At 58.4% G+C, this 25,463-nt stretch overlaps 3 protein-coding genes and 1 long non-coding RNA gene across 13 annotated transcripts in view; 2 read left to right on the top strand and 2 right to left on the bottom strand.

Moving 5' to 3' along the window:
• CATSPERD (cation channel sperm associated auxiliary subunit delta) overlaps positions 1-14,209 on the top strand; it is a 52,297-nt gene extending 38,088 nt beyond the window's left edge. For 6 of the 8 annotated variants that reach the window (XM_025457123.3, XM_025457122.3, XM_049097470.1 and 3 more), the window contains 6 exons: positions 1,751-1,803; positions 3,845-3,919; positions 5,163-5,291; positions 6,370-6,553; positions 12,618-12,775; positions 13,931-14,209. In XM_025457123.3, the coding sequence (XP_025312908.3) occupies positions 1,751-1,803; positions 3,845-3,919; positions 5,163-5,291; positions 6,370-6,553; positions 12,618-12,775; positions 13,931-14,159 (828 nt within the window). In that variant the 3' untranslated portion in view covers positions 14,160-14,209. Of the gene's footprint in view, positions 1-1,750; positions 1,804-3,037; positions 3,595-3,844; positions 3,920-5,162; positions 5,292-6,369; positions 6,554-12,617; positions 12,776-13,930 lie in introns of those variants that run through there. The other 2 variants (XM_049097471.1, XM_049097472.1) reach the window with 2 other exon arrangements.
• A 1,673-nt stretch (positions 14,210-15,882) lies between these two features.
• PRR22 (proline rich 22) lies at positions 15,883-17,846 on the bottom strand. Of its 2 annotated transcripts, none has more exons than XM_035702902.2 (3): positions 17,542-17,846; positions 17,377-17,439; positions 15,883-17,070 (listed from the first exon to the last, which is right to left on the bottom strand). In XM_035702902.2, the coding sequence occupies exons 1-3, from the start codon at positions 17,647-17,649 to the stop codon at positions 15,901-15,903; spliced, it is 1,341 nt and encodes a 446-aa protein (XP_035558795.2). In that variant the 5' UTR covers positions 17,650-17,846; the 3' UTR covers positions 15,883-15,900. The 2 variants fall into 2 exon arrangements, with proteins under 2 accessions (XP_035558795.2, XP_035558796.2); XM_035702903.2 differs by having other exon boundaries at positions 15,883-17,024.
• An 11-nt stretch (positions 17,847-17,857) lies between these two features.
• Positions 17,858-24,340, top strand: LOC112666347 (uncharacterized). 2 transcript variants are annotated; one of them, XR_004807380.2, is made up of 4 exons: positions 17,858-18,021; positions 18,279-19,277; positions 19,873-19,970; positions 21,351-24,340. It is a non-coding gene; the product is annotated as an uncharacterized LOC112666347 (long non-coding RNA). The 2 variants fall into 2 exon arrangements; XR_003140821.3 differs by having other exon boundaries at positions 21,347-24,340.
• DUS3L (dihydrouridine synthase 3 like) lies at positions 18,243-23,394 on the bottom strand. The gene is made up of 13 exons (XM_025457129.3): positions 23,256-23,394; positions 22,318-22,591; positions 21,568-22,080; positions 20,983-21,024; positions 20,728-20,880; positions 20,326-20,442; positions 20,041-20,106; positions 19,843-19,953; positions 19,502-19,598; positions 19,237-19,312; positions 18,693-18,881; positions 18,487-18,615; positions 18,243-18,395 (listed from the first exon to the last, which is right to left on the bottom strand). Exons 1-13 carry the CDS (start codon positions 23,351-23,353, stop codon positions 18,323-18,325), a joined length of 1,938 nt encoding a protein of 645 aa, XP_025312914.1. The 5' UTR covers positions 23,354-23,394; the 3' UTR covers positions 18,243-18,322.
• Positions 24,341-25,463: the final 1,123 nt, after the last annotated feature.

Here is a 25,463-nt window from a genome sequence, read left to right as displayed (position 1 = left end):
CCAGAAGGACACCTCCTGCAGGACCCCACTCCCAGGAGGTCCCCAGAGGAAGCCTGTCCACAGAGACAGAGGAGGTGGTGGGAGCCAGGGGTGGGGCAGGGGGTAGGGGGGTCAGTGCTTCCTGGGGACAGGGTCTCCGTGTGGGGAGATGGAAGGTTCTGGAGACGGTAGGCGGGTACACGGTGGGGTGAGTGTGTTCCGCGCCCTGAGCTGTGCGCCTAGAGACAGTTAAGATGGTGAATTTTATGTTATGCATATTCTACTACAATTTTTGTAAAATTGATACAAATCTTGCATTCTGTACCACGGTAAATCTGTGTTGTCTTAATGTAAAGCTCTTTTTACTTTTTTTTAAAAAAGATTTTAGGGCGGCCCCGGTGGTGCAGCGGTTTAGCGCCGCCGGCAGCCCAGGGCGTGATCCTGGAGACCCTGGATTGAGTCCCACATCAGGCTCTCTGTATGATGCCTGCTTCTCCCTCTGCCTGCTTCTCCCTCTGCCTGTGTCTCTGCCTCTCTCTCTCTCTCTGTCTCTCATGAATAAATAAATAAAATCTTAAATAAATAATAAATAAATAAAATATTTTCTTAAATAAATAATAAATAAATAAAATATTTTCTTAAATAAATAATAAATAAATAAAATATTTTCTTAAATAAATAATAAATAAAATATTTTCTTAAATAAATAATAAATAAATAAAATATTTTCTTAAATAAATAATAAATAAATAAAATATTTTCTTAAATAAATAATAAATAAATAAAATATTTTCTTAAATAAATAATAAATAAAATATTTTATTAAATAAATAATAAATAAATAAAATATTTTATTAAATAATAAATAAATAAAATATTTTATTAAATAAATAATAAATAAATAAAAAGATTGTATTAAATAAATAATAAATAAATAAAAATATTTTTATTATTTTTATTTAATTTAGAGAGTGGACAAGCAAGGGGAGGGGTAGAGGGAGAGGGAGAAGCAAGCTCCTCATGAGCAGAGAGCCCCATGTGGGGGGCTCCATCCCAGGACCCCAGATCACGATCCGAGCCAAAGACAGACCCTTAAGCAATGGGACCATCCAGGCGCCCCTAGACTCCCTTTTATATCCCTGAGGGTGCCCCCATATTCCAGTTTGAGAACAATGTCCCAAGACTGTCAGGCTAACCCCAAATAGCTTTTTCTCTTTTCTCCTTTCTGTTTATTTATTGAAGCCCGTCCACTCATTGATTCTCTTCCCCTGCCTTCTATATGCCAAGTATTGTTCTGCATTTCCTTTTTTTTTTTTTTAAAGATTTATTTATTCATGAGAGATGCACAGAGGGAGGCAGAGACACAGGCAGAGGGAGAAGCAGGCTCCCCATAGGGAGCCTGATGCAAGACTCGATCCCAGGACCCGGGGATCACACCCTGAGCCAAAGGCAGATGCTCAACCACTGAGCCCCCCAGGTGCCCCTCGTTCTGCATTTCTAAATTGGTTTCAGGTTGGAGCTAAGACGTAGGCCAGTGATGGGGGACACTTAGCTGGACCCCATAGCTGAGGCGGGCTCTTAGGGCTTGAGCTCTGTGGGGCCAGGCTCGGCAACAGGAAACCCCAGGAACCCAGGTCACTGTGTCACCATCCGGGCGCACCGTGTCCAGTCTCTCCTGGGTATGAGTGTCCCCATGTGAATTTTTGCTGTGGCTGAGCCATCAGTGGCCCTCACCGACCCAGGTCAGCATCCCTGCCTCTCTCCTCCGCAGACGGCGCTCATTTCCGTGGGTTGTGACCAGGAGAAAAAGATCGTCATTCAGAAGTAAGTGTGTTGATGTCGGGGTGGGGGCTGGGGACGGGCCAAGCCTGGTCACAATTGCTTCACGACTGTTAGAATCAAGTGACATCATCCTGTCTACTTGTGCATATATTTAACATTTCCATAATAGATTGTTAAATAACAAATACTAATAGGTTAAGTTTGTGTTCCTGGCACAGTGAACCTCCCCTCCTTTACCAATTTGGTGACATTTACACTTTTTCTCTTCTTCCCCAATTGTTTCTTTGTTCTCTGTCTTTTATGAGTCCCCAAATTCCTCATTTTGATTGAAATTGCTTAGGGTTTCTGGTTTTAATTGGCTGCTGACATTTGGGGGGAGCTTTGCCGCTGGTATCCAGTTAGTTACCCTCCAGGGAATGCAGCCATAAGAATCCAAATTAAAAAAGAAAGAAGCCAGGAGACTGGCCAAATTGCCATACTTTTCCCCTTCTGGCAGTGGCGTGCTGGTAAATGTATCTCCCACCCTTGGCGGGGGAGGCCTGGGTCCTCGCACGTGCCAGTTCCTGTGGTGTGAAGTCGCCCTCCCTGTCCATGTCAAGCACCAACGTGAATGATCCGCTGGCCCGCAAAATTCTGGAAGATTTAAGGCTTGGCTCTAGGGAGCTGGCTGGGGCCAGCTATCGCTCCACTGCTCAAGGGCAATAATAAACTCAGGCGATTTTACCGCATTTCCCTCCAAATGGAAACATTTTGTTGAGTCAATAAATTATATATTTAGGACATGTGTGGGGGGAACATTTTCTAAACAATATACAAATAGCTCTGGCCACAAAGAGAGTGTGGGCCAATTGGCCACATGTGCAACCAACAAAGGACTCGTGTCCAGACTTTATCAAGAATCCCTACAAATTAAGAATTTTTTGACAATTTTAAAATTTTTATTTTTATTTTATTTTTTTTAAGATTTTATTTATTTATTCATGAGAGACACAGAGAGGCAGAGACACAGGTGGAGGGAGAAGTAGGCTCCCTGTGGGGAGCCCGATGCAGGAGTCGATTCCAGGACTCCGGGATCACAACCTGAGCCAGAGGCAGATGCTCAACCACTGCCTCAATTGTCCCACGTGCCCTAGGACAATTTTTTTTTTTTTTTTTTTTTAGAAAAGGGCAAAAGTCTTGAAGTGGCATTTCTAAAAAAGAAAAAAAGAAAGAAACTCCCATGGCTAGTAACCATGAAAAAGTGCTGAAAACGTGACCAACCTCACTTATTTAACAGGGAAAACGAAAACTTTCCTTAGAGGCCATTATTCCGCCACCAGTGTGGTAACATTGACAAAGCCTGGCCAGTGGCAAGTACTGGGAAGCACGGGGAGCCCCTGGCGGCCTCCGGGGCGCACAGACTTCGCGAGTGGGGCTGTATGTTTTTCAGCTGCTCTAGAGAACGCATCTTTTGACTCAGCAATTCCAATCACGTACATGGACATTGGCGAGGGTTCCAGAGTGTTCTCGGTGGTATTATTCCTAATAGCTCCTGGCTGGAAGCAAGCCAGCTCGAATCCATCGACAGGAGGATGGACAAACAGGTGCGGTGGCCAGATGCATCCGACTATCAGAGAGGCAGAGACACAGGCAAAGGGAGATGCAGGCTCCCTGCAGGGAGCCCGATGCGGGACTCGATCCCAGGACCCTGGGATCACGCCCTGAGCCGAAGGCAGATGCTCAACCGCTGAGCCACCGGGTACCCCCATTCTAGTCTTTAAAACCCCAAATCATGCAGAGAGGAACCACGTCGCCTAAGGAAGCATGCACAGATTTAACCCTTCAAAGAAAGTCCAGGAAATTATTGTCTCAGGAGTCAGGACACCCAGCGCCCAGGTCTGGGCCTCTGATCATCATTCTCCCCCATGAACTCGGGCTCCTGGGAGATTCTGGGCCTGGCGGGGAAGATGGAAGGTGAGCCCGGAAGTAGGAAAGTTCTCAAAAATGAAACCGGCGCGGGGTATACGTGTCCAAGGGAAGAATTCACGGTTCTTTGGTGCCACATGGGGGCGGGGGGCTTCTCACCACCTTTTGTCACTTGCAGCGAAATCTCAGCCTGTTACAACGGCATCCTGGACCCCGTGGGCCTACAGGACAATTATAGCTACGTCATTGAGAGGTGAGCCTGGGTTTCCCTTCACACCCTCCCTCCCATGACGGCCCCTGAGCCCCAAAGGCGAATCAGAAATAATTTTTATTCTTTTTATTTATTTGAGAGAGAGGGAAGGAGAGAGAGGGAGCACAAGCAGGGGGAGGAGCAGAGGGAGGGAGAGGGAGAAGCAGACTCCCTGCTGAGCTTGTGGGGCTCAATCCTGGGACCCCAGGGTCATGACCTGAGCCAAAGGCAGTTGCTTCACTGACCGTGCCCCCCAGGTGCCCCCAAAAACCATTTTTAAATTGATATCTGGACAGTGGGGATTCTGAAGGCAGGGAGAGGACAGGGAGGGTTGGTGCTGGGTCTGCAGGGAGCCACTGTGACATGGCTGGGCCCCTGGCCCAGGTCTGCCCCCTACCAGGCCACCCTTCTGCCATCTTTCCAGCCTGCCACCAGCTCTTGGAGCCTGGGCACCTGCTCGCCTGAGCTAGCAGAGTTAGCCAGACACTGCCAGCCCCGGCAGGAGGGGGTGAGGGCTAGGGCGGCCCTCTGTGCAGGGTGGCTGGTCCCGAGGGCCACTGAGGTGCCATGGGGTGGATGGGACTTGGCCTGTCTTGGCACCCTGGGCACAGGGAGCCCCCGACCCCCAGCACGGGAAGACACATGTGTGTTTTACACACCACAGCCCCTTGGATACCAGGCAGGGGTCAGCCCCCTGTCCACACTCACGGCCAAGGCCCAACCTGGGGCTGCTGGGCCTGCTGACCTATAGGCCTGCAGTCAGACCGCGTGGGGGCAAGAGCCGGGGCCTCCGGGAAAGAGGAGTGACAGGATGCACATGGAGAGATACACAGAGACAGAGAACAAGGGACAGAGAGACAGAGAGAGAGGCAGAGATCGTAAGGAATTGGTTCACAGAACTGCACAGGTTTGGCACATCCGCCGTCTGATGGGGGAGGCTGGGGCGCAGCGGGGCGTCGCCGTTCCGGTCCAGAGGCCGCGTGCTGGCCTTCTGGCTTGCCGGAGTCAGTCCTCGTTCTGTGCGGCCTTCACACGCGCCCACGTCGGGGAGGACCCTCCGCTCTACTCCAAGCCCACGGATTCGAATGTCAGTCTCACCCACCGGCTCCCACACAGTGACATCCAGAGTCGCGGCTAACCACACGGCGGGCCCGCGATGTGACCCATCACAGGGGGCCCTGGGTCCTGCTGACCCCCGCTCTGAACACAACCCCTCTCCCGCTGCCTACCCCCATCTCTGCCCCAGGGACGCCTACGACCCCAACTTCCAGGGGCAGAAGGCCAGTGAGGACCTGGTGGTGCATTACCACTACGAGAAGCTGGGCTGCCCCCACCTCGTCTACTACAACACCCCGTGGAAGCCCGTGGTGGAGCTGTAAGTCCCCAGCCGGGCCCTTTAGCACCCCATTGCCTCCGAACGCGCTCCCTCCTCCCCGCCACCCTCCCCACCCCTCTCTGCACACCCTGGACCCCCAGCCGCCCCTCACTCTGGGCCCTGCCCATGCTGTGCCCTCTCCCTGCAATGTCTTTTTTTCTTTCTTTCTTTCTTTTTTTTTTTAATTTTAGAGAGTGTGAGTGGGGGGAGGGACAGAGAGAGAGAGAGAGAGAGAGAGGCAGACTGAGCATGGAGCCCGATGCAGGGCTCGATCTCACCGCTCTAAGATCATGACCTGAGCTGAAACCAAGAGTCAGTCACCCACCCAGGCACCCCCTCTTTCGTGAGGTCTCACCTGACTCGGCCATAACGATTCCCCCCACAAAGGGCTTAACTAACAGACGCTGGTTTCCTCACAGTCCTGGGGCCCGGGGTCCAAGGTCAGAGTGCCGGCAAGGTGGGTTTCCCTGAGGCTCCCTGCTTGGCTTATGGGCGGCCCCCTTCCCCCTGGGTGCTCAGGTGGCCGTGGCGGAGGGAGGACACTGATCTGTCCCCTCCTGTGGGATCGGGGCCACCCTTACGACCTCACTCAACCTCAGCCACTTCTTTAAAGGCCGCATGCCCCAACACAGTCACACTGGGAGCCAGTCGGGGGGGACACAGCTTAGCCCAGAGCGCTCACTTTGCCCCCTTCAGGGATTCTACTGCCTTCTTCATCACAGCCCCCCGCACCCCACTGTGCGTGTGGTTTCTACACTTCCATGGGTGGGAGGGAGGCCTGAAGCACCGGCCCGTGGGGCCAAACCACACCACCCTGGGGAGCAGCTACCTCCTTGTAGCCCCAGCCCAGCACTGCCCAGTAGAACTTTCTGAGTGACAGACACGTTCCATCCTTCCTGCCGAGGAAGTGGCTTTTCTGTTTTACTTAATGGCAACTGATTAATAATCTGGGGGTGGGCCGTCTGCGAGGTGTCAGCCTGCTGAGGCCACACGAGGAGGACCCGCGCCTCGCTCCCTGCCCCGCTGCCCCCAGCACGGCTGCGGCCCCTGCAGCCAAGCCCTGTGCGTGTCCCTCCAGGTGGCGGGAAGGGAAGTTCCAGGAGGTGATCCAGGCGGAGTTCGTCCTGCTGGAGGTGAACGGGCTGTTCACATACACGTACTCGCTGACCGCAAACACGGCGCTCTGCAGGTCGCAGCCGCAGAACTGGACCACCATCATGAGTGACGCCGGCGACAAAGGGCTCTTCTCCTGGAACCGAGAGGTAGCGCTTCCTCTTTTCCCCAAACAGGTCCGAGCAACACGCTGTGGGTCACCGGTCAGACCGGCCACGCCGGGGTGGGGGCTTGGGGGTTGTCTCAGTGCTTGGGGGGTGGTGGCTGCTAGAACACAGCACATGCTGGATGGCTTAGGACAAAGGACATTTATTTCTCATGGCTCTGGAGGCTGGGAGTCCAGGGTCAAAGCACTGGCTGACTCAGTGTCTGGTGAGGGCCTCTTCCTGGGTCACTGCCCACTGTCCTGTCCCCAGGTGCTCACAGGGCGGGGGAGACAGGGAGCCTTCTGGGGCCTCTCAGAGGGTGCTCATCCCATTCATGGGGCTCCCCCGCTCATGACCTAAGGCCCCACCTCCCCTACCATCTCTTTTAGGGGGTAAGTTTCAGCATATGGATTTGGGAGGACATGAAGCCTCAGTACACAGCAAGGGGGTGGGACCACACACGAGGACACCGGGGGCCAAAGGGTGACCGCATCTGGGCATGGGAGGTGAGCAAGTCCTTCGGGAATCTCTCCCACGGGAAGTGGCCAAGTGACGGGGGATGTCGGCACCGAGGCATCCGGGGTGGATGGTGGTGCATTCTCACAATGTGCAAAATTCCAGAAGCATCCAGATGCCTATCAGTCTTGGGGCTGATAAAAGTCATGGTCTTTCCTGCCGCGGACACGTTCCTATCGTGCACCCGGGTTCGCGCACCGTGGGGAAACCAGGGCACGGTGTCCGTGTAAGGAAGGGAAGCCGCCGGTCCTGCTGCGAGCCATGGGGTTCACTGGGTGCGGCTCCTCAGTCTCCCAGTGTCAGGGGCGCGAGCGCAGCGCAGCACAGCGATGCCGCCAGCAGGTGGCGCTCGCTCCCCACACCTGAAGCCCATTCCCAAGTGCGGACACTTGGCTCCTTTTTTGGGGCTTCCTGTCTTAGTCGGCACCTTCGAAGCTTTCTCACACTCCTCCTGAGTTTGATCATTTATTTTGTTAACTGACGATGTTTTTTTTTTCTTTCCAATCTGAGGAGAAATTAACCTAACGTATAACCAACCCTTTTAAAATGCAAAACTCACGCCTTTCGTGCATTCACAATGCTGCGCAAGCATCACATCCCTGATCTTTTTTTTTTTAAAGATTTATTTTTATTTATTTATGGTAGACATGAGAGAGAGAGAGAGAGAGGCAGAGACACAGGCAGAGGGAGAAGCAGGCTCCATGCCAGGAGCCCGACGCGGGACTCAATCCCGGGTCTCCAGGATCCCCCCCTGGGCCAAAGGCAGGCTCAAAACCGCTGCGCCACCCAGGGATCCCCGGTCTTTTTTTTTTTTTTTTTTTTTTTTTTAGGAGAAAGCCACACATATGTAATTTGCGTTTATTATTTTCGGAGTGTGTCCATACGTAGTGTTGCATTCTTAGTAGCTCTCTCATTCAAAGTAGGATGCAAGGGTGCGTTTAAGAGATTGTTGCGTTACTGTTTTGTTTTGTTTTTTCCATCAGTCCCGGCGAGTGGCAATTTTGGATGTGAGGGTTTTTCTTTCATTTTGGAGCCACAATGCCTGCATTTTCAGCGTAGTCACTGGATGGATTGTCCCGAAGGTGGTGGTTTTTAGTTTTGCTTTAAGCAGGCTCCACGCCCAGCATGGAGCCAATGTGGGGCTTGAACTCACTACCCTGAGATCAAGACCTGAGCTGAAACCTGAGCTGAAACCAAAAAAGTCAGATGCTTAACCCACTGAGCCACCCAGGCACCCCCTGAAGGATTTTTTAAAAGTAACCTCTATACCCAAAGTGGGGCTTGAACTCACAACCCTGAGATCAAGAGTTGCATGCTCTACTCAGCCAGTCAGGCACCCCTTACTCCTCTTAAAAATTAAGGATTCTTTTTTTTTTAAATTAAGGATTCTTAAAAGTTTTTTCAATTGTGGTAAAATATGCAACATAAAATCTACCCTCGTAATTATTTTTAAGTGCACAGCTCAGCGGCATGGAGCACACTTACATCATCATGCACTCACCCCACATTCCATCTCCAGAACCTTCCATCTATCTCCCCACACAGAGACCCCATCCCCAGAAAGCACTGACCCCCACCCCCTGCCCCACTCCTGGCTCCCACCACCTCCTCTCTGTCTCTGTGGACGGGCCTCTTCTGGGGACCTCCTGGGAGTGGGGTCCTGCAGGAGGTGTCCTTCTGGGTCTGGGTCCCCTCCCTGAGCCTGGCATCCTTGGGGTCCGTCCACGTGGGGGCAGGTGTCAGGATGTCCTTCCTTTCTAAGGCTGAATAATATTCCAGTGTGTGGATGGACACCACTCATTCACCTGCCACTGGACATGGGTCATTCTACCTTCTGGGCGTTGTGGCTAATGCTGCTATGAACACAGATATACAAATATGGCCTTGAGACTCTGCTTTCAGTTCTCTGGTGTCTCTTCTTTGGAGAGCACTAATATCCTAGGGTCTCCACCCTCAGGACCTCATCTAAACCTAATGACCTCCTAGAGGACCCACCCATTGTGGGCTAGGGCTCCAACATATGAATTTGGGGTGGGACACATCAGTGCCTAACAGGGACACAACCAACAGGGCCGGGATGCCTGGATGGCTCAGCGGTTGGACTCTGCTTTCAGCTCAGGGCGTGATCCTGGAGTTCAGGGATCGAGTCCCACATCGGGCTCTCTGAGGGGAGCCTGGTTCTCCCTCTGCCTATGTCTCTGCCTCTCTCTGTGTGTCTCTCATGAATAAATAATTTTTTTTAAAGATTAAAAAAATAAAACAACCAACAGGGCATGGTGAGGGACTAGATGACATGAGAGGAGCAGAGTCCAGCATTGCCCTCGTTTCCAGCTTGAACACGTGGAAACGGGAGGCGGGTGGATGCTTGGGCCACTTACATCATAGGGATGAAGCAGGCAGCGGAAGGAAATGCAGAGCTCTGTTTGCACATGGGAGACTCGGGTGCACGGAGGAGCCCCGTGGCTAGTGAAACATGGGCCACCAAGGACAAGTCAGGGCTGGCATGAGTTTGAGAACCAGCTCTGTTGAGGTGCTAACTTAAGGATGCATCTGCCAGTGAAGCCAGGGGAAGGGCCAGGGTGACTGGAGGACTGTGCTGGGGAGACCAGAGAAGGGGTGCTTTGTGGGACACTGTGTAGATCCACCCCATGGGGAGCCGCTGACAAGCGGGAAGCCCTGTTGTGGCCAACACCCAGGGGGCTGAGATCTGAGGGGCAGCTTGGCGTCAGGGCACAGCTGAAATCAGGTGTCTGCCGTCACTCCATCCCTCGACCCGGAGACAGGGCCTGGGGATGGGCAGCGTGCGCCCAGGTGGCCATCCTCACTGTGGACATTGCTTCTGCATTTACGTTGTTTTTTAATTCTGAGAACTTTAGAACCCCCAGAAAAGCCAAAAGAGCAGTAAGATGGAAGGCTAGCCATTCCTGAGTGCTGCAGAACCATCACCCCCAACTCAGCAGGATTGTTTCTCGTGGTTCAGCACGTCAGACCGGAGGCCTAGGCCAGGGCCGCCCCCGCAGGGGCACTCAGCTGGGAGGTCAGAGAAGGCTCTTTTATGTGGGGCTTCTGGTAGCCAGGAACTGGGCTGTCCATGTGCCTCTCTCCCCAGCAGGGTAGCTTGGGCTCCCTTACAGCATGGTCTCAGGGTTCCAAGAGTGGAAGCTTCCAGATCCCGGGAGGCCCAGGCTCAGGCCACCCATCCCCACATTCTACTGGCCAGAAGCAGATTGCAGGGCCCACCTAGACCCCACCTCCTGATGGAAAGAACTGTGTCCACACAGGGGGAGGAGGCACAGCTCCACACAGGGCGGAGGCATGGAGAGATTCTTCCTTTGACTGAGTGGGTGCTCCGGGGTTGTTCAGCTGCCCCCCCTGATGGGCCTGGGCCGTTCCCAGTCCCTCACTTCCATCCATCTGTGTGAGGCACTTTGTTCTGCGGGGCTGCCAGCAGGCAGGGAAGAGATGGCTGAGTTCTAGGCCAAGGCATGCACAGTTTGGGGAGAGGTCACTAAGGTCCCCTCCATGGGAGGGCACCATGTGCCTCCCACCACGTGCCCATGTTCACGGCACACCAGCTAGGTGTACCACCCCGGGACAAAATTGTCCGTGTGCCTGTCTTCTGCTATGGGCCAAGCTGAGTCTTTTTCCTGTTTGAGGGCCACTTTCACTCCTTTATCCTGGGGTTCACATTCATGGCCCATGCCCATATTTCTCCTGGGGTTTCAGATGTCCTCACTCTTCTAGAATGCTCCATAGTGCTGAGAGATTAATCCTTTATTGCAAGACAGTTTGCAAATACCTCCCTCAGTTGGTCGGTTGTGTCTTTTGGGTTTTGGCTTACACCATGCACAAGGAGCCCTTCATTTTTTTATGTTGCTGGGTTCACCATCATTTTGACTTTTCTTGCTTTTACATCGCCTCCCCTTCTAGGTCCCCCAGCAAATAGCTCAGAAGAGCAAAGTACTCGGCTCAGGGTAGCAGCATGATGGCCTGGTTCAGGGCAAACGGTTGAGCCCAAGGATGTTCCCCCTTTGTATGAAATCCTGGGATCCGGAGGTGGGCTGGAAAAGCTGCTGCCACCACCTGACACCCTCTTGACGCCACGACCATGGTCGGTGGCAGCGCCAATGAGGAAGGTGGCTCTGTTTCATTTCCGGCTTCGAATTTCTCGGGCATGTCGATTAGCTAGGGCTGTCGTCACAAGAACACCACACACCGGGCAGCTTAAATGCCTGAGATTTCTCTGTTCCCGGTTCTGGAAGCCAGAAGTCTGAGACCAAAGTGTTGGCATTTTTTTTTAATTTTTATTTATTTATGATAGTCACACAGAGACAGAGAGAGAGGCAGAGACACAGGCAGAGGGAGAAGCAGGGTCCATGCACCGGGAGCCTGACGTGGGATTTGATCCCGGGTCTCCAGGATCGCGCCCTGGGCCAAAGGCAGGCGCTAACCCGCTGCGCCACCCAGGGATCCCAATGTTGGCATTTTTTAAAGATTATTATTTATTCATGAGAGACAGACAGAGAGAGAGAGAGGCACAGAGACACAGGCAGAGGGAAAAGCAGGCTTCCTGCAGGGAGCCTGATGCAGGACTCCATCCCAGGACTCTGGGGTCACGCCCTGACCCGAAGGCAGATGCTCCACCACTGAGCCACCTGGGCGTCCCGAGTTGGTTCCTTCTGAGAGTGAGCGCAGATCTGTTCCAGGCTGTCCCAGGTTCTGGTGGTTTGCTGGCCATCTCTGGTGTTCTTTGGTTGTAGACCTACACCCCAATCTCTGCCCATGTCATCACAGGACGTTCTCTCTGTGTGTGTCCATGTCCAGATCCCCTCCCCCTTTAACAAAGATTTTATTTATTTTATATATTTATATATATTAATTAATTAATTAATTAATTAAAGATTTTATACAGAGAAGAGAGGCAGAGACATAGGCAGAGGGAGAAGCAGGCTCCCTGCAGGGAGCCTGATGTGGGACTTGATCCCAGGACCCCGGGATCATGCCCTGAGCCGAAGGCAGATGCTCCACCACTGAGTCACCCAGGTCCCCCAAATCTCCCCCTTTTTATAAGGACACTTATAAAAAGGACACCAGACATATTGGATCAGGACCCACCCTAATGAACTCATTTTAACTGAAAAAGACCCTCTCCCGAATAAAGTCACATTCCAAGGGTTAGTACTCCAGCCTCTCACTGGCGGTGGGGATGCCTCAGCCCACACCACCAAGCGTATGAGAAACCAGCAGCGTGGGATTCACACCCAGGACGCGGGGCTGTAAGGGATCCTGGCGAGCGGAGTGGCTAAGCCCACTAGCCCCTGACGTGTGGGAAGGCCCGGGCGCAGGAGGGCAGGGTAAAGGCTGAGCAGCCGTCAGTGTCCCCCATGAAGGTCACGAACCACCAGCCCACCAGGCACTTGGTCCTGGACGCACAGCTGTGGGTGTTTGGCAAGAAGTGTTGCAGGTGGGATCGTGCACGCAGGGGGGGTGCATCTGTGGGCGCCAGCACGGCCTCCCCAGCCCCTGGACATGCTTCTGTCCTTCTCCCCAGAACTACGTCAGCTGCCATGACCCCGACAACAACGCGCCCTTGATGTGGCCAGATGTCCCCTATCAGATCTTGGGAGGCCCGACGGCAAACAAGGTTATTTTTGAGCAGAGGAACGGAATCTACATCTTCTACATTTCTATCGTGGACCCGTACTACAGGTGAGCAGGGGGGCATCGCCCTGTGCCAGAGGCCTCGGGGGGATGGATGGGCCTCCTGGGGCAGGTCACATGCATGGGAGGGGCCCCCACTTTTCTCCCTCCCCTTGGCAGGTGCTGGATAAACATCAATTTTCCCAGCGGCCCAGACTGTCCCTGGGAAGAGTGCTATTTAAGTTCTAGATGACATTTGTTCACTCACTAAAATAAGTCCTGATTCAGAGCCCGTGCTGGTTGCTGGGGAAATAGCCATGAGCAGCAGCCACGTCCCTGCCCTCGGGGACCAGAATCACCCTCTCAAGCCGCATCTCATTGGTGGTGTGCACGAGCGACTCTTCAATTTCCAGGGATTTTGCAAGCCGTCTTTCCACTGGTAGCTTGAAAGCAGCCACGGCGGGAGACTTTACACCCTGGGAGTTGGCACGACCTACAAATTCGGCCTTTCCCCTTAGAGCTGGTTGTGGAATAGTTACCCCGTGCTCGAAGAGGTTTCTAGGTGTGCTGGCCTACATTACGAAGGTCTCCCCCTGGAAGGGGGAACACGGGACAATGTCCTCCCCCCCCATCATCTATTCCCTCCAAAGTTCACCCCAAAAGCACATGGAGACCCTGCCTGCCCTTGAGACCCCTCACCCTGACCTAAGGGGGCCAGCTCTGGGATGGCCATGGGTGGAAGGCACAGGGTGGCACCCCCTAGGAGAGGGCCCATCAGCCTCTCTCTCTGCATGGCTTCCAGCAGAGCCCCAGTAGGTTCCCCTATACCCTGGTCCCCTCTCCTGGGATGTAGCGGCTTGCTACACCTGACGCTTCCTGCCCACCTCATGGATGCCCGCCCTCTGCTTCCACTCGGCAATGGGATGGTTTGTTTGCCTTCTAGATTGAGCCTGGGCATGGAGTCAGGGGGACACCCTGTCCCCAGAGGAGGGTACCATGGGGAACATGGTGGGGGGTTTGGGGGGAAACAGGACTGTTGCCAGAAGACAGGACAGCAGACTCAGACTGGGTAGGAATTGAAGCAGATGGAACTGGGACTTGGTGTCCCAACTCACCACCTGGGGGCCGGCTCTCCTATCTCTGGGTTTTAACACACTTACTGGGGTGGAGGGTAGGGCCCCAAAGGCAGTGCCCCATGGCCTCTCACCAAATGCCCCTTTGCAGCTACTGCCACTTGGAAACGACCTTCAGCGTCTACGTCTACGGGGCCTTCCCACTGTCCGTCATCCCCACGGCGGTCATCATCATCCCGCTCGTGGTCATGCTGCTGTCCGTGTGGCTGGTCTACGCGATCCCCAAACTGCTGCACACTGAGAAAGGCCTCAGGTTCAAGAGCTTCTGGGCTCACCTGTGCAGGAGGTGCAGAAAGGCGTGTTTCCGAGGCGGGAACTGAGCGCAACAGGGGAGCGCAGGGCAGTCATAAAGCGTTTGGGCAAACAGCCAGTGGCCACGTGCAGCGTGTTCTGTCCTCCGGCCTCCGCCTCCCGCGACCTCGTCACATCAGAGCTTCTTGGCACTGCGGCATCCACGCCGGCTGCGACGGGGGTGCGGGGCAGCCCATGGGGTAGGAGGCGAGTCTCTGAAAAGCCTAAGACGCTGCAACGTGTCCTGTTAGAGAAGCAGGGAGGGGTCTGCAGCGGGATTCCATTTCTGGGGTATAAACCCTCACGTGTACACACACGCACGTACATGCATGTTCTGCTACAGACACGGAGAAACACGTGGAGGCATGCAGACGTGTATGCACATGTCCATACGTGTGGCCATAGCTACACACATGCACAAGTACGTGTGCCCACACACACGTATGCATGCAAGCACAGTATGGATGCACACGCACAGGTGTATGTATACATGCAGGTGCATGCATTCGCCTAATGTATGCACACCCATGTGTATTTACTTATGACGTGAACACACATATACACGCCTATAGATATGCATACCTATGTACGCAATACAACTAGCTTGTACATACGTGTGCACATGTGCGCACATTTGAGTGCATGCACACACGTGTGCCTGTATATACAGCTTACACGGATATGTATACTCTACCCATGCTTTCGGTGGGTTCCCTCGCCACCAACAGCTCACTCTGAATCCCAGGTGGCACGGGACGGCCGCCTCACCTTAGGTGAGGCCTAAGGGTGATCCTGTGACTTTCCCGACTAGTCTTAAGCTATCAAGTATACGCCACAGCCCTCTTCAGTGGTCTGATGTCATCCCAACCGACTGGAGAACCTCTAGGCGCAGGCAGTGCCGGGACAGTTACCCCGCCCTCCCGGAGCGCATCCCTGTCCCATCCAGCCTCCCTTCGAGGCAGACCCTCACATTAACCTTCAAGGAAACCACGTGTGCACTTGGCTTTAGTCTCAAAAATACCCCAAATGTGGCTGCGGGTAGAGGGGGCTCAGGAGGAAGCTGAGGGAAGTGGGCTCCAGGCTTCTCTGGGCACAGATCAGGGGACCGGGTGCGGGTCAGCGCAGGCTCTGCCCGTCTCTCTAGGGAGCTCTGGAGTGAGGGTTTGGGGAGGTGAGCCCAGCAGGCTCATGGTTCAGCTACCAAGCCCGCCTCCCCACACCAGCCACCCCCCCACAGTCCCCGGGCTGCCCCAGCAGAGCCCGATGGACTGACCACCAGGGCCCTGGAGACCCAGCCCAGGGCCTGGGGCAGGAGGCCCTTCCTCCTCTGCAGGGGAAAGCAGCAGGTGGCAGTACGGGTGGGGCTGGGGGTGGGGAGGGTAGGCCTCATCTCCAGGAAACTTCCTGTCCCTCTCCCGGCAGCCCTTTCTCCACCAAACACGCGGGCAAGAGATCCTTACAGTGCAGTCCGGATGGCGACTCCCGACCTTCCAGAAGCAGCCCCCACCCACACCCCTGCAGGCTGACTCCCAATTTTCTGGGGCTGGGAGAGGAGGGATTCAGAACTGTGACGGCCGGGCTCCCCAGCTCAGCTCTGGAAGTCCATCCCCCAGGAGGGCCTTACCCTGCTGGGCCTTACCCCGTGACCCTGGCCCACTGTGCCAGGGCGGAGGAGGGGATCGTCCTCCATGTCCAGCCTCAGCCCACTGTCCCCGGGCCCCGGGCCCTGATGCCACCAAGTGGACAGTGAGCTGAGAGGTGAAATCCATTTTAATGGGGGGGGGCTCCCAGGTCCTGCCTGGGCCCCGAGGGGGCGGCGCCGGCCAGGCCCACAGCCTGCTTGCCCTTGCCTCCCTGCCTCCCCTTCTTGCTGGATGAGGAGCCGGCCTTCCTCTTGGGAAGCTCAGGTCGCACCACGGGGGCCACCATGTTGGCGGCTGGAGGCCCCGGGCGGGGCGGCGGCTCCTCATCGAGGGCTTTGAAGTTGAAAAAGCAGTCCACGTTGGACACGGTGTCCAGGATCTCGGGCACGCTGTAGTCAAAGGACAGCAGCTCGTCCGGCAGGTGCAACGAGCGGATGTCGCTGGACGAGTCGTCCCCGCCGCCCCTGCTGTCCGGCAGGGCAGGCCCCGGGGCCTTGCGCGGGTACCCCTCGGGCTCGGCGTTGCCCGGCAAGCAGTCGAAGAGCTTCATGGCATCTTCCAGAAGCACCTTCTCAGGCAGCACGAAGGCCCTGGCTGCCTCGGGGGTCCTGGCCTCACCCGCCCCCAGTGGGGCTGCCTCTGCCTCAGCCACCTTGGGCTCCGCGGCGCCCGGCGGGTACAGCAGGGCCGACCCGGCCCCACCACCCTGCAGCTCCTTGGAGGGGAAGGCCAGGGGCTCACTGGGCCCGTGGAACTGACTGAGGCGGCCCTTGAGGTGGCCATAGGCGCCGGGGGGCAGCGTGGCCTCAGTGGGGAGTGTGATGAGCAGGGAAGGTAACTTGTTATCCTTGGGGACAGGTGGTGGGGGCGGCGGCCCCAGGCCTTCCTTGAGCAGGGGTGGAGGCAGCTCCATGTAGGCAGGGGGCCCCCCATCCCCCACAAAGCCCAGGGCCTCTGGCCCAGGCCCCTCAGGTGGGAAGTAGGGCAGGAAGTACTGGGGGCCCCCGGGCGCCGGCTGGTAGTGGGGATATGGCGGGGGTGGGGGCGCTGCCACGGGGGCCTTGAGGTAGTGCTGGGGCTCTAGGAGGTAGGTGCCTGGCGAGGCGGGGCCCCCAGCCGGAGCCCCGGGCGGTCCCCCACCGCCCACTGCTGTCAGCTTGTACAGGGACGACTGGCCGAAGTCGGTGGTGGCCCACTCGATTCGGTAGATGCGAGGGTCAAAGAAGCACCCGCAGGGTGCCATCTGGAAACCTGCAGGCCAGGGAGGGGCAGCCCTGAGAGGAGCTCTGGGACCCACCTGGGGGAAGGAGTACAGGGTGGAGGGGGTGAGGGGCACAGCCCAAACCTCCGGGACCCATCTGTGGGATGGGGACAGAAATTCTGCCTTTGGGGACCCATCTAGGTGTCAGAGGCCCTCGGCATCATTTTGGGGACCTTTCTAGTGAATGGGAGGTACAAGCTGGGCCCTTGAAGACCTGTTTAAGGGACAGGAGACACAGGCCTTACCCTCTTGGGGCCTCCTAGGGCCAGGGGCATGGGCAAGAGAGGCCCAGATCCCTCTAAGCCACCCGAGTCGCATCAAGGGTTGAGGGGAGGCTGGTACCTGCCGGAGGGGCTGGAAAGATCTCTTTATCCAGGTTTGGGGGCTGATACAGGTTGGAGGAACCTGTGGACGAAAGCAGGTGGGTGGGTGGGGGTCCTGAGCCCTGGGCCCCCACCCCGTCAGGCATCCCCCACCCGCCTCACACCAACATCCTCCAACGCGTACCCACAGTAGGAAGAGGCTCCGTGCAGGCGGGAGCGGGCTGGCTGCCTCGCCCCTCGGTGCCATCCAGGCCCTGGGGGCTGAAGCCTTCTTGGGGAGCTGTAGGCGCATAGAAGGGTTTGGGGTGCTGCATGGGGAGGCAGGGGGCCCGGCCTGGGGAGGCCAGGAGGGCAGCAGGTGGGAGCACAGGCAGCCCACCCGGACAACAGGTTCCGAGTCCTACAGAGTTCTGTTTGCCTGGTTACTCTGGGCGGCGGGTTCCAGGCTGCGGCCCGCCCACTGGTCGGGATTCCGAGTATCAGGAGGCGGGGGGTGGGGCGGGGTGGGCAGAGAGCAGATGGAGAAACCAAGGCAGCCATGGATAGGCCTCACACGGGGCGGGGCAGGCCCGGACTCAGTCTGCTCCCTCCTGCCCTTGCCAGCAGTGCTCTGGACAGCTCCAGGGCTGCTTCCTCCCGGTAGCCTGCCCTGATCCACACCCACGTAGGCCAAGGCCCCTGCCTCGTGGGCCCTAGTGGTTTCTTAGTGGCTAAAACCTCTCTGGGCCACAGTAGTGGAGGCACAGGGCTGGGCCCATGGGGGCAGCTGGGAGACTCGTCAACGAGAAAGGAAAAGTAACTGCCGGCGACAGGGCCAGCCCAGTGTGGAGACCAGGCTCCCCAGAGCAGGAAGGGGACAGCTCAGGGGTCACAGAAAGGCCAGGGTTTTAAAAGAATAAAATTTATTGTCTTCTCGTGCAGCAAGAAGCCCTGCTGGCCCTCGGACGCCCCCTCCCGCCCGGTGACTACTTGTACGCGTTGGCCTTGTGCTTTGGCAGAAAGACGAAGTTGGGCGGCACAGGTCCCAGCAGCATCTCACTGTGAAGAGGGCAGGGAACAGGGTCAGGCCTGGGGTCAGGCCCACCGGCCCCTCGGCCTCCCGCACCCGCAGACTTCGGTTTCCTGGCACCTGATCCGGATCCAGTCGGCCGCCTTCTGACTGGCCATGAGCGTCTCCAGGTAGTCTCGGCCCAGGTAGTAGGGCGGCCGCTCGTTGATCCTCTGCGGGAGCCTCTCCAGGAGGCCCACGGGCACGTACCTGCGGGACGGCGGGCACGGGGTCAGGCCAAGGCGCCCCCACCCTCCACCTCCACCCGCATGGCCTCCAGCAGCCACCTGCACAGGAAGGAAAGCCACTCGAGGAGGAAGCGGCGGGTCTTCTCCACGCCCTGCGTGTCGGAGCCCCAGTGCTCCAGGCCGTATCGGGTGAAGTCCTGCAGGATGGCCAGGCGCTCGGACGACGAGATGTCCCAGTGGCGCTGCTCCTTGATCTCCGTGAACAGCCACGGCTTCAGCAGGGCACCCCTGGGAGGGCGGGGCAGGGTGGCATCAGCGGCCTGGCAGTTGGAGCCCTGGTCCCTGCCTCCCCACTGTGCTCAGCCAACTTTCTAACCCCAAGAGTTCCAACCCACAAGTGCACGTGTGTCCGGTCCCCTCTGCTCCAGTGGCTATGACTGTCTCTCTGCCCCCCATCCTGGCAGAGCCACCTGCTAGGGACAAAGCGCAAGGGAGAGGGAAGCAGACAGGCTGGGGCTCAGCAGCGGCTGCCGGGACAAGACTCAGATGCACCCTCACCTTTGCCCACACCGCAGGCCGGGCGCTCGGCGGTGGCTCCGGCTGGTTCTCTATAGCCACCCCCCATGGCACAGAGCACACTTACCGGGCAATCATCACCCCGGCGACGCCAGTCTGCATGGCACGGTTGGCATCCTCGTACGACAAGATGTCCCCGTTTCCTGAGGGACAGAGGCTGGGGTCTCAGGGAGCCGTGTGCAGGCAGGAGCTCCAGGGGAGTTCTCGCCAGCCCAGTGGCTCCCAGTGGGGCGGTGCAGGGCAGGGTCCCAGGGCAGGGGGAGGTGGCCCAGGCACGCGGCCCCTGAGAGCAGGGCCGGTGGGAGGTTGGAGTGGAGTGGCAGGGGACCCACCGAACAGGGGCATGGGACTGGCTGCCGTCACACACTGCTCGATGTACTGCCAGTCGGCCAGCTTGGTGTAGCGCTGCTCCCGAGAGCGACCGTGGAGCTGAAGGGGAAGCCAAGCACGGGGAGGGAGAGAGGATCCAGGAGGCGGAGGATCAGACACAGAGAGAGAGACCCAGAGAGATCAAGAGGGACAGGCTGAGAGGGAGAGACAGGGAGACAAAGAGACAGACAGAGACAGAGGGGAAGCCAAGAGAGCAGGAGGGAGGGGCCGGGGGAGAGACACCGTTAGGGAGGGCTGCCGAGCACTCCCGAGGCCCCCACACCCTCGGTGCCCCGAGACCCACCGTGACCAGGGCTGCACCCCACTCTCGCAGCTCGGGGAGCAAGCGGTGTGCCAGGTTCACGCGCTCCTGGACGCCCGTGCGGATCTTCACTGTCAGCGGCACGTCCAGCACCTGCGGTGGTGACTGGGGTCAGTGGGCCCTGGGGCCAGGTGGGGAGGGCGTAGGGGGCAGTGTCGGGGAGGGCGTCCAAGCACGTACCTGGTTCATGCCGCGGACAATCTGCTGGAACTTGGCCGAGCGGTTCATGAGGGCACAGCCCCCGCCCTGGGAGAAACGGGGGTGGGGTGGGGTGGGGTGGGCTGGAGCAACAGAGGGCAGGACGCAGGCTGGCCCTGACCCCCTTCTCTGCCTTCACTGTCCAGATAAGGAAACCAAGGCACAGTGGCTCCCACGGGTCCCCAGAGCCACAAGCGGGAGCAAGGCCAGGTCCCAGGCTTCTGTCCCCCCCCACAGTGTAGAGGCCCAGGGCCACGTGGCCACTACCTTCTTGTACACAAGGTCAATAGGGCACCCGACGTTGATGTCCACGAAATCCACCTCGATGGTACGGTTGAGCAGCTCGGCACACTTGGTCATGGTGTCAGGGAAGGCGCCCTCGAGCTGCGGCAGGTGGCGGGCAGGGGCTGAGGGGCTGGTCCAGACAGCCCCTGCCCACTATGGGGATCAAGCTGGTGGCCCTGACTCCCCCAAGTGGCCCTGCGCCACGGCCAGCAGCCCTCAAGGGGGCATCGGGTCAGCCCTCGGGCCCACGGCTGAGGCAAGAAGGGTCTGGGAGTGACTGAGTCAGGCCTGGGGTTGGGGAGATCTGACCCTGAACGTGCCCCAAAGCCAGGCAGCCAAGACCCCTCTGCCCTTCCCACCTCCCTCCCTCGGGGAGGCACCAACCTGGACGCCAAAGACGTCCTCGCATGGGTGGCGTCGGAGCAGGGCCCACTCAGACGTCTGGCCCTGCAGCAGATTGGTGCACACGGCCATCTCCCCGCACGTCACGTCGGCCCCGAAGCGTTTACAGATCCGCCGGAAGGGCAGGTTCCCGCACTGGGGGCAGCAGGAGACACGCACATGTGAGGGTGCAGCAGGCAGGGACCCCCGGCACCACCCACCGGGCGGGGGCAGACACTGGGCACCAGGCCGACCTACCGTGGTGAGGGGGGCCAGGTACAGCTTGCCACCGATGTCCAGCTGGAGGCAAATGAAACCCAGTGAGGTTCGCCCTTCGGCCCTGGCTCACGGGCCTCCCCTCGCCCCAGGCCAGGACGTGCTTTGTCCCGCCCTGCCCGGCCTCTCCAGCCTCCTGCACCTCGGGGCCTCCGCACCAGGCGGCGACTCCCCGTGTGAGGACTGTTCTGTTCCCCGTGCTCTCCTCCGCAGCACAGCTTCCACCCAACAGGCAAAACCACGGTCCCGGTGCCCCTCCTTCACCCTCTCCACCCCCCGCCCTGACTCCCTGGGGCTGGGGAGGGGGTGTCCAGCTTTTTCTTTTCTAAAAGATCTTATTTGTCAGACAGAGATAGAGAAAGCACAAGCAAAAGGAGCAGCAGACAAAAGAAGAAAGCAAGGTCCCCACTGAGCAGGGAGCCCGATGTGGGACTCAATCCCAGGATGCCGGGATCCTGACCTGAGCCAAAGGCAGACGCTAAACCAACTGAGCCACCCAGGTGTCCCCATGCAGTTCTTCTGCCCCCATAATTCCAGTGGGCTCAGCAGGGAGCCCTGACCACGTACCTTTCTCTTCTCACAAGGCCGCAGCCTCACTATATCCTCATCCGTCAGGGGCCCACAGGTCTGCACCGAGCTGCTGGCAAGGGCACCAGCGCCTGGCTCCAGGAGGGCCTGCTGGGTGTCACCACCATCCTGCCCCGGGGCCCCTTCAGTCCCTGAAACCTCAGGGGTGGCAGCAGCAGGGGAAGGGCCTGTGCCGGGGCCCCTGCTCAGCTGGCGTAGGGCCTGCTCAGCGCGCTCGAAGCGGACCTGGCGCTTCCGCAGTTGCTGCTGCAGGGCTCTGTCCAGGCCGTTGCGGACTGGCGGGGCCTGCACCCGCTCTTCCCGCACCAGGTTCTGCCCTTCGGGCCCCAGGTGGGCCCCAGCAAAGCGGCAGGTCACGCCGTAGGGGCATCTGCCAAAAGTCTCGAAAAGCACACAGCGGGGGCCCAGGTCCGATGGCTTGGTCTCCAGGTAGCGGCCCACGTCGTGCAGGAAACGGCAGCGGTCGCCAAAGAAACACTTTGCAGCTGATTCCTGAGAGGGAACCACGGGGCCATGAGGGGGGGCAGGGAGAGGCCAGGCAGCCTGAGTGTGAACCTCAAACTCCTCCCCCCACTCCTCCGTGTCCTGCGTGTGCAGGTCAGGCACCCAGCAAGTCTGAGTGTCTTCATCTGGGAGAGGGGAACAATAACACATCACAGCTTCCTGAGCACTGAGTCCGGGGGCACAGAGACTCCGACTCTAGGACTTCCAAGCGGCAGTTCCACTCACCTGGACCAGGGAGGGGCAGAGCCTATTCTTGTCGTAGTGGGTGGGTTTCATGTGGGGCCGGCCCTTGTTCTGGCCCCGGGCTCTCTTCTGAACCTGTGGCCGCTCCCCCAGTTCGGCCGCCTCCCCCGCCTGCCCATCTTCCAGTCGGATCCGCTTGGCCTCAGGCTCAGCCAGGTCATTGCCACCGGGCTCTCCGGCCTCGATTTCCTGGCTGGGTTTCTCCTGCCCTTTGGCTTCCAGGAATTCGTGGAACTGCTCCTTGGTGGTGAGGTACCTGCCGGCACAGAGGCAGAAGGAGACGGGCTGGAGGAGGGAGTCCTTTTTCCAGCTCAGATGCAACGGATGCTGGGGGAAGGGGCTGAGAACACCGGCCCTGCTTCCGTGCCTCTGCTGATGGGTACCGCAAATACTGAGAACGGCCAGCTCCAGCCAGGGCACACCTCAAGGCCACAGGCAGAGCCTATTTTGTCCCTGTGTCCCCCTGCCCAGGGGGTTGAGCCAAGCTACTAACAGGCATGAACATTCCTGGCCACATCCGGCTAGAGAAAACTACATGTCCCGGCATGCCTTGCAATGGGCCCACGGCCGCCACATTCCCCAGCGTGCCCCACGGCCCTCGCTTCGGTCACAAGTCCCCGCCCGCCGCTGAGGCTGGCAGCAGGTGCACAAGGCTACTCCCGCCAGGGCGGAGACTACAGTCCCCAGCATGCACTGCGGCCCGAGCCTCCAACATGCCCGCCCCCGCGGGCACCGCGGTGTCCTTCGCACACGTGACAGCCCCCAACGTGCGCCGTCCGCTCCGACTCCGCGGACGCAGGAACGGCCCGGACTGAAGAGCCCGCGAGCTGCCCGCCGGGCCGCCGCCCCGCCGCCCCGCATGCACCGCCTGTAGGTGCCGGGGAGGCCTCGTGAGGGTCTCCCCGGCCTCGTCGACTCACTGAGGCTTAATGGGCGCCACGCCCCGTTCCGGCGCGCCAGCCGCCGCGTCGCCGCCGCCACCACTTTCTGCCGGGGCCTCCGCCGCTCCCTCCGCCATCAGCCCCCCTCACGCCCGCTCTGGAGTGCGGCGGGAAGGGCTTCCGGGTCGCGAGTGCGATTTCCCGGTCGTGCCGGGGAAACGCGCATGCCTGGGGCGCTCCAGCGGACGCCATTGTACGCGCGTCGACGTGAGGGGGCGGGGCCTGCGGGGGCGGAGCCTCGGGTCCCGCTTAGGGTACGGGGCGGAGCGGCCCGCGGGGTGCAGCCTCGGGTCCCGCTTAGGGTACGGGGCGGAGCCTCGGGTCCCGCCAAGGGTAGCGCTGCGGAGCGGCCCGCGGGGTGGAGCCTCGGGACCCGCCTAGGGTAGCGCTGCTGAGCTACCTCCTACCTACGGGAACGGAGCCGCGGGTCGCACCTAGGGTAGCGCTGCGGAGCTGCCCGCGGGCCGCGCAGGTGCTCAGTGGCTCCCCCTACCGGCCGCCGCCGGCCCACGAGAGTATTCTACAAGCTTTAAAAAGACGGACCCCCGACGACCGGACGCGAGGCATTAACGGCAGATGCCTAGTTGAGCGTCTGTCCGCGTGCCGGAGGCCGCCCTCGAGGCCGGACGTGCAGCTGTGCCTGCGGCGGCCGGTCGTGCCCCTGAGAGGTCGCGAGGGGCGGGGCGGGGCGGGGCGGCTCCCGTCGCGGGCCTCGGCTGCCCCCTGCAGGACGGCCTGGGGACGAGGCCCCGCTGGCCAGCTGTGCTCGCGCACCTCCACCCACGGAGCTCGCTCGTCCCTCCCCAGACGTCCCCTCCCGAGGTGCCCGCCCCGCAGCCCTCTGAGGTTCCACCAGGGGTCTCCTCCCACCGTCCCACAGGCATCCCCGGCCACTCTGGGGAGGCAGTGGGATGGGTGGGGAAACTGAGGCCCACAGAGGGCTGTCTGAACGTAGCCTCCCCTCTCTGGGCCTCCAAGGGCTCCCCGGCTCTCTGCCTTGCAATGGCCTGTGCTTTCTGTATGTGGCAATCAAGGAGGGCTTCCTGTAAGCGGGGGGTGGGCGTGTGTGTGTGGACTGGCCGTTGACAACAAAATTAAAATTAATAATGTAATGTTAACTGCTCAGTATGACGATATGGTTTAAATCGTTTGCCAGTAGCTCGACAATTACTCAACATTTACTTCTAAGCCCTTTTTTTGTAAATAAATGTTTTATTCATGAGAGTCAGAGAGAGAGGCGGAGGGAGAAGCAGGCTCCATGCAGGAGCCCGACGTGGGACTCGATCCTGACACCCCAGGGTCACACTCTGATCCGAAGGCAGATGCTCAACCGCTGAGCCAACCAGGCATCCCCTAAGCACCCCCCCCCCTTTTTAAAGATTTTCTATTTATGCATGAGACACAGAGAGGCAGAGACACAGGCAGAGGGAGAAGCAGGCTCCATGCAGGGAGCCCGACCGACGTGGGACTCGATCCCGGGTCTCCAGGGTCACACCCTGAGCCAAAGGCAGACGCTCAATGGCTGAGCCACCCAGGCGTACCCCCCCTAAGCCCTTTTCTGGCATTAACTCACTTATTCTACTCTCTGACCTTGTGCAGAGGGAACAGGCATTCATCCCAAATCCACCTGAATCCATGGGTCCCAGAGGTCCCTGGCCAGGGACCACCCCACTGCCCTGAGCCAGAGACCAGGTCATCAGCGTCCCCCCCTGCCTCTCCCCGCATACCCCGTGGGTTCCTGTGTCCTGCCCCCTGTCCTCCAGAGCCTCTCTCTAGTCCATCCCCTCTCCCATCACTGCCCCGCCCCCCACTTCAGGGCCTCATTCTTCCATCTTACCCCCAAAGCCCCACCTCCCAGCCACAAATCTGACCAAGGCCCTGCTCCCAATCCTTCCATGTCTCCCTACTGCCCCAGCCCTGTCCCAGAGCCCCCAAGTTCCTACAGGACCCAGCCCCTGCTGCCTTCCCCAGTTTCATTCCTCATCACCCCCTGACTCCCTAAACTCAAGCACCAATTTCATTCCAGACCTCCCGTGAGCCAGTCGGACCTCTCAGCCTCTGCATGTGCTGTTCCCTTTTGCAGGAAGTCTCTTCCCTGCTCCCAACCACCTTGTTCATTCCACTCACCCTCTAGTTCTCTCCTCCTTTCCCCCTCCCTGTCCCTCCTCCCCCCTCCTCCAGAAGCCT

Source organism: Canis lupus, chromosome 20 (assembly GCF_003254725.2).
Source record: "Canis lupus dingo isolate Sandy chromosome 20, ASM325472v2, whole genome shotgun sequence".
Classification (NCBI taxonomy): domain Eukaryota; kingdom Metazoa; phylum Chordata; class Mammalia; order Carnivora; family Canidae; genus Canis; species Canis lupus.
The sequence above is the reverse complement of the archived record's forward strand: the minus strand, read 5'-3'. Positions and strand labels throughout refer to the sequence as shown.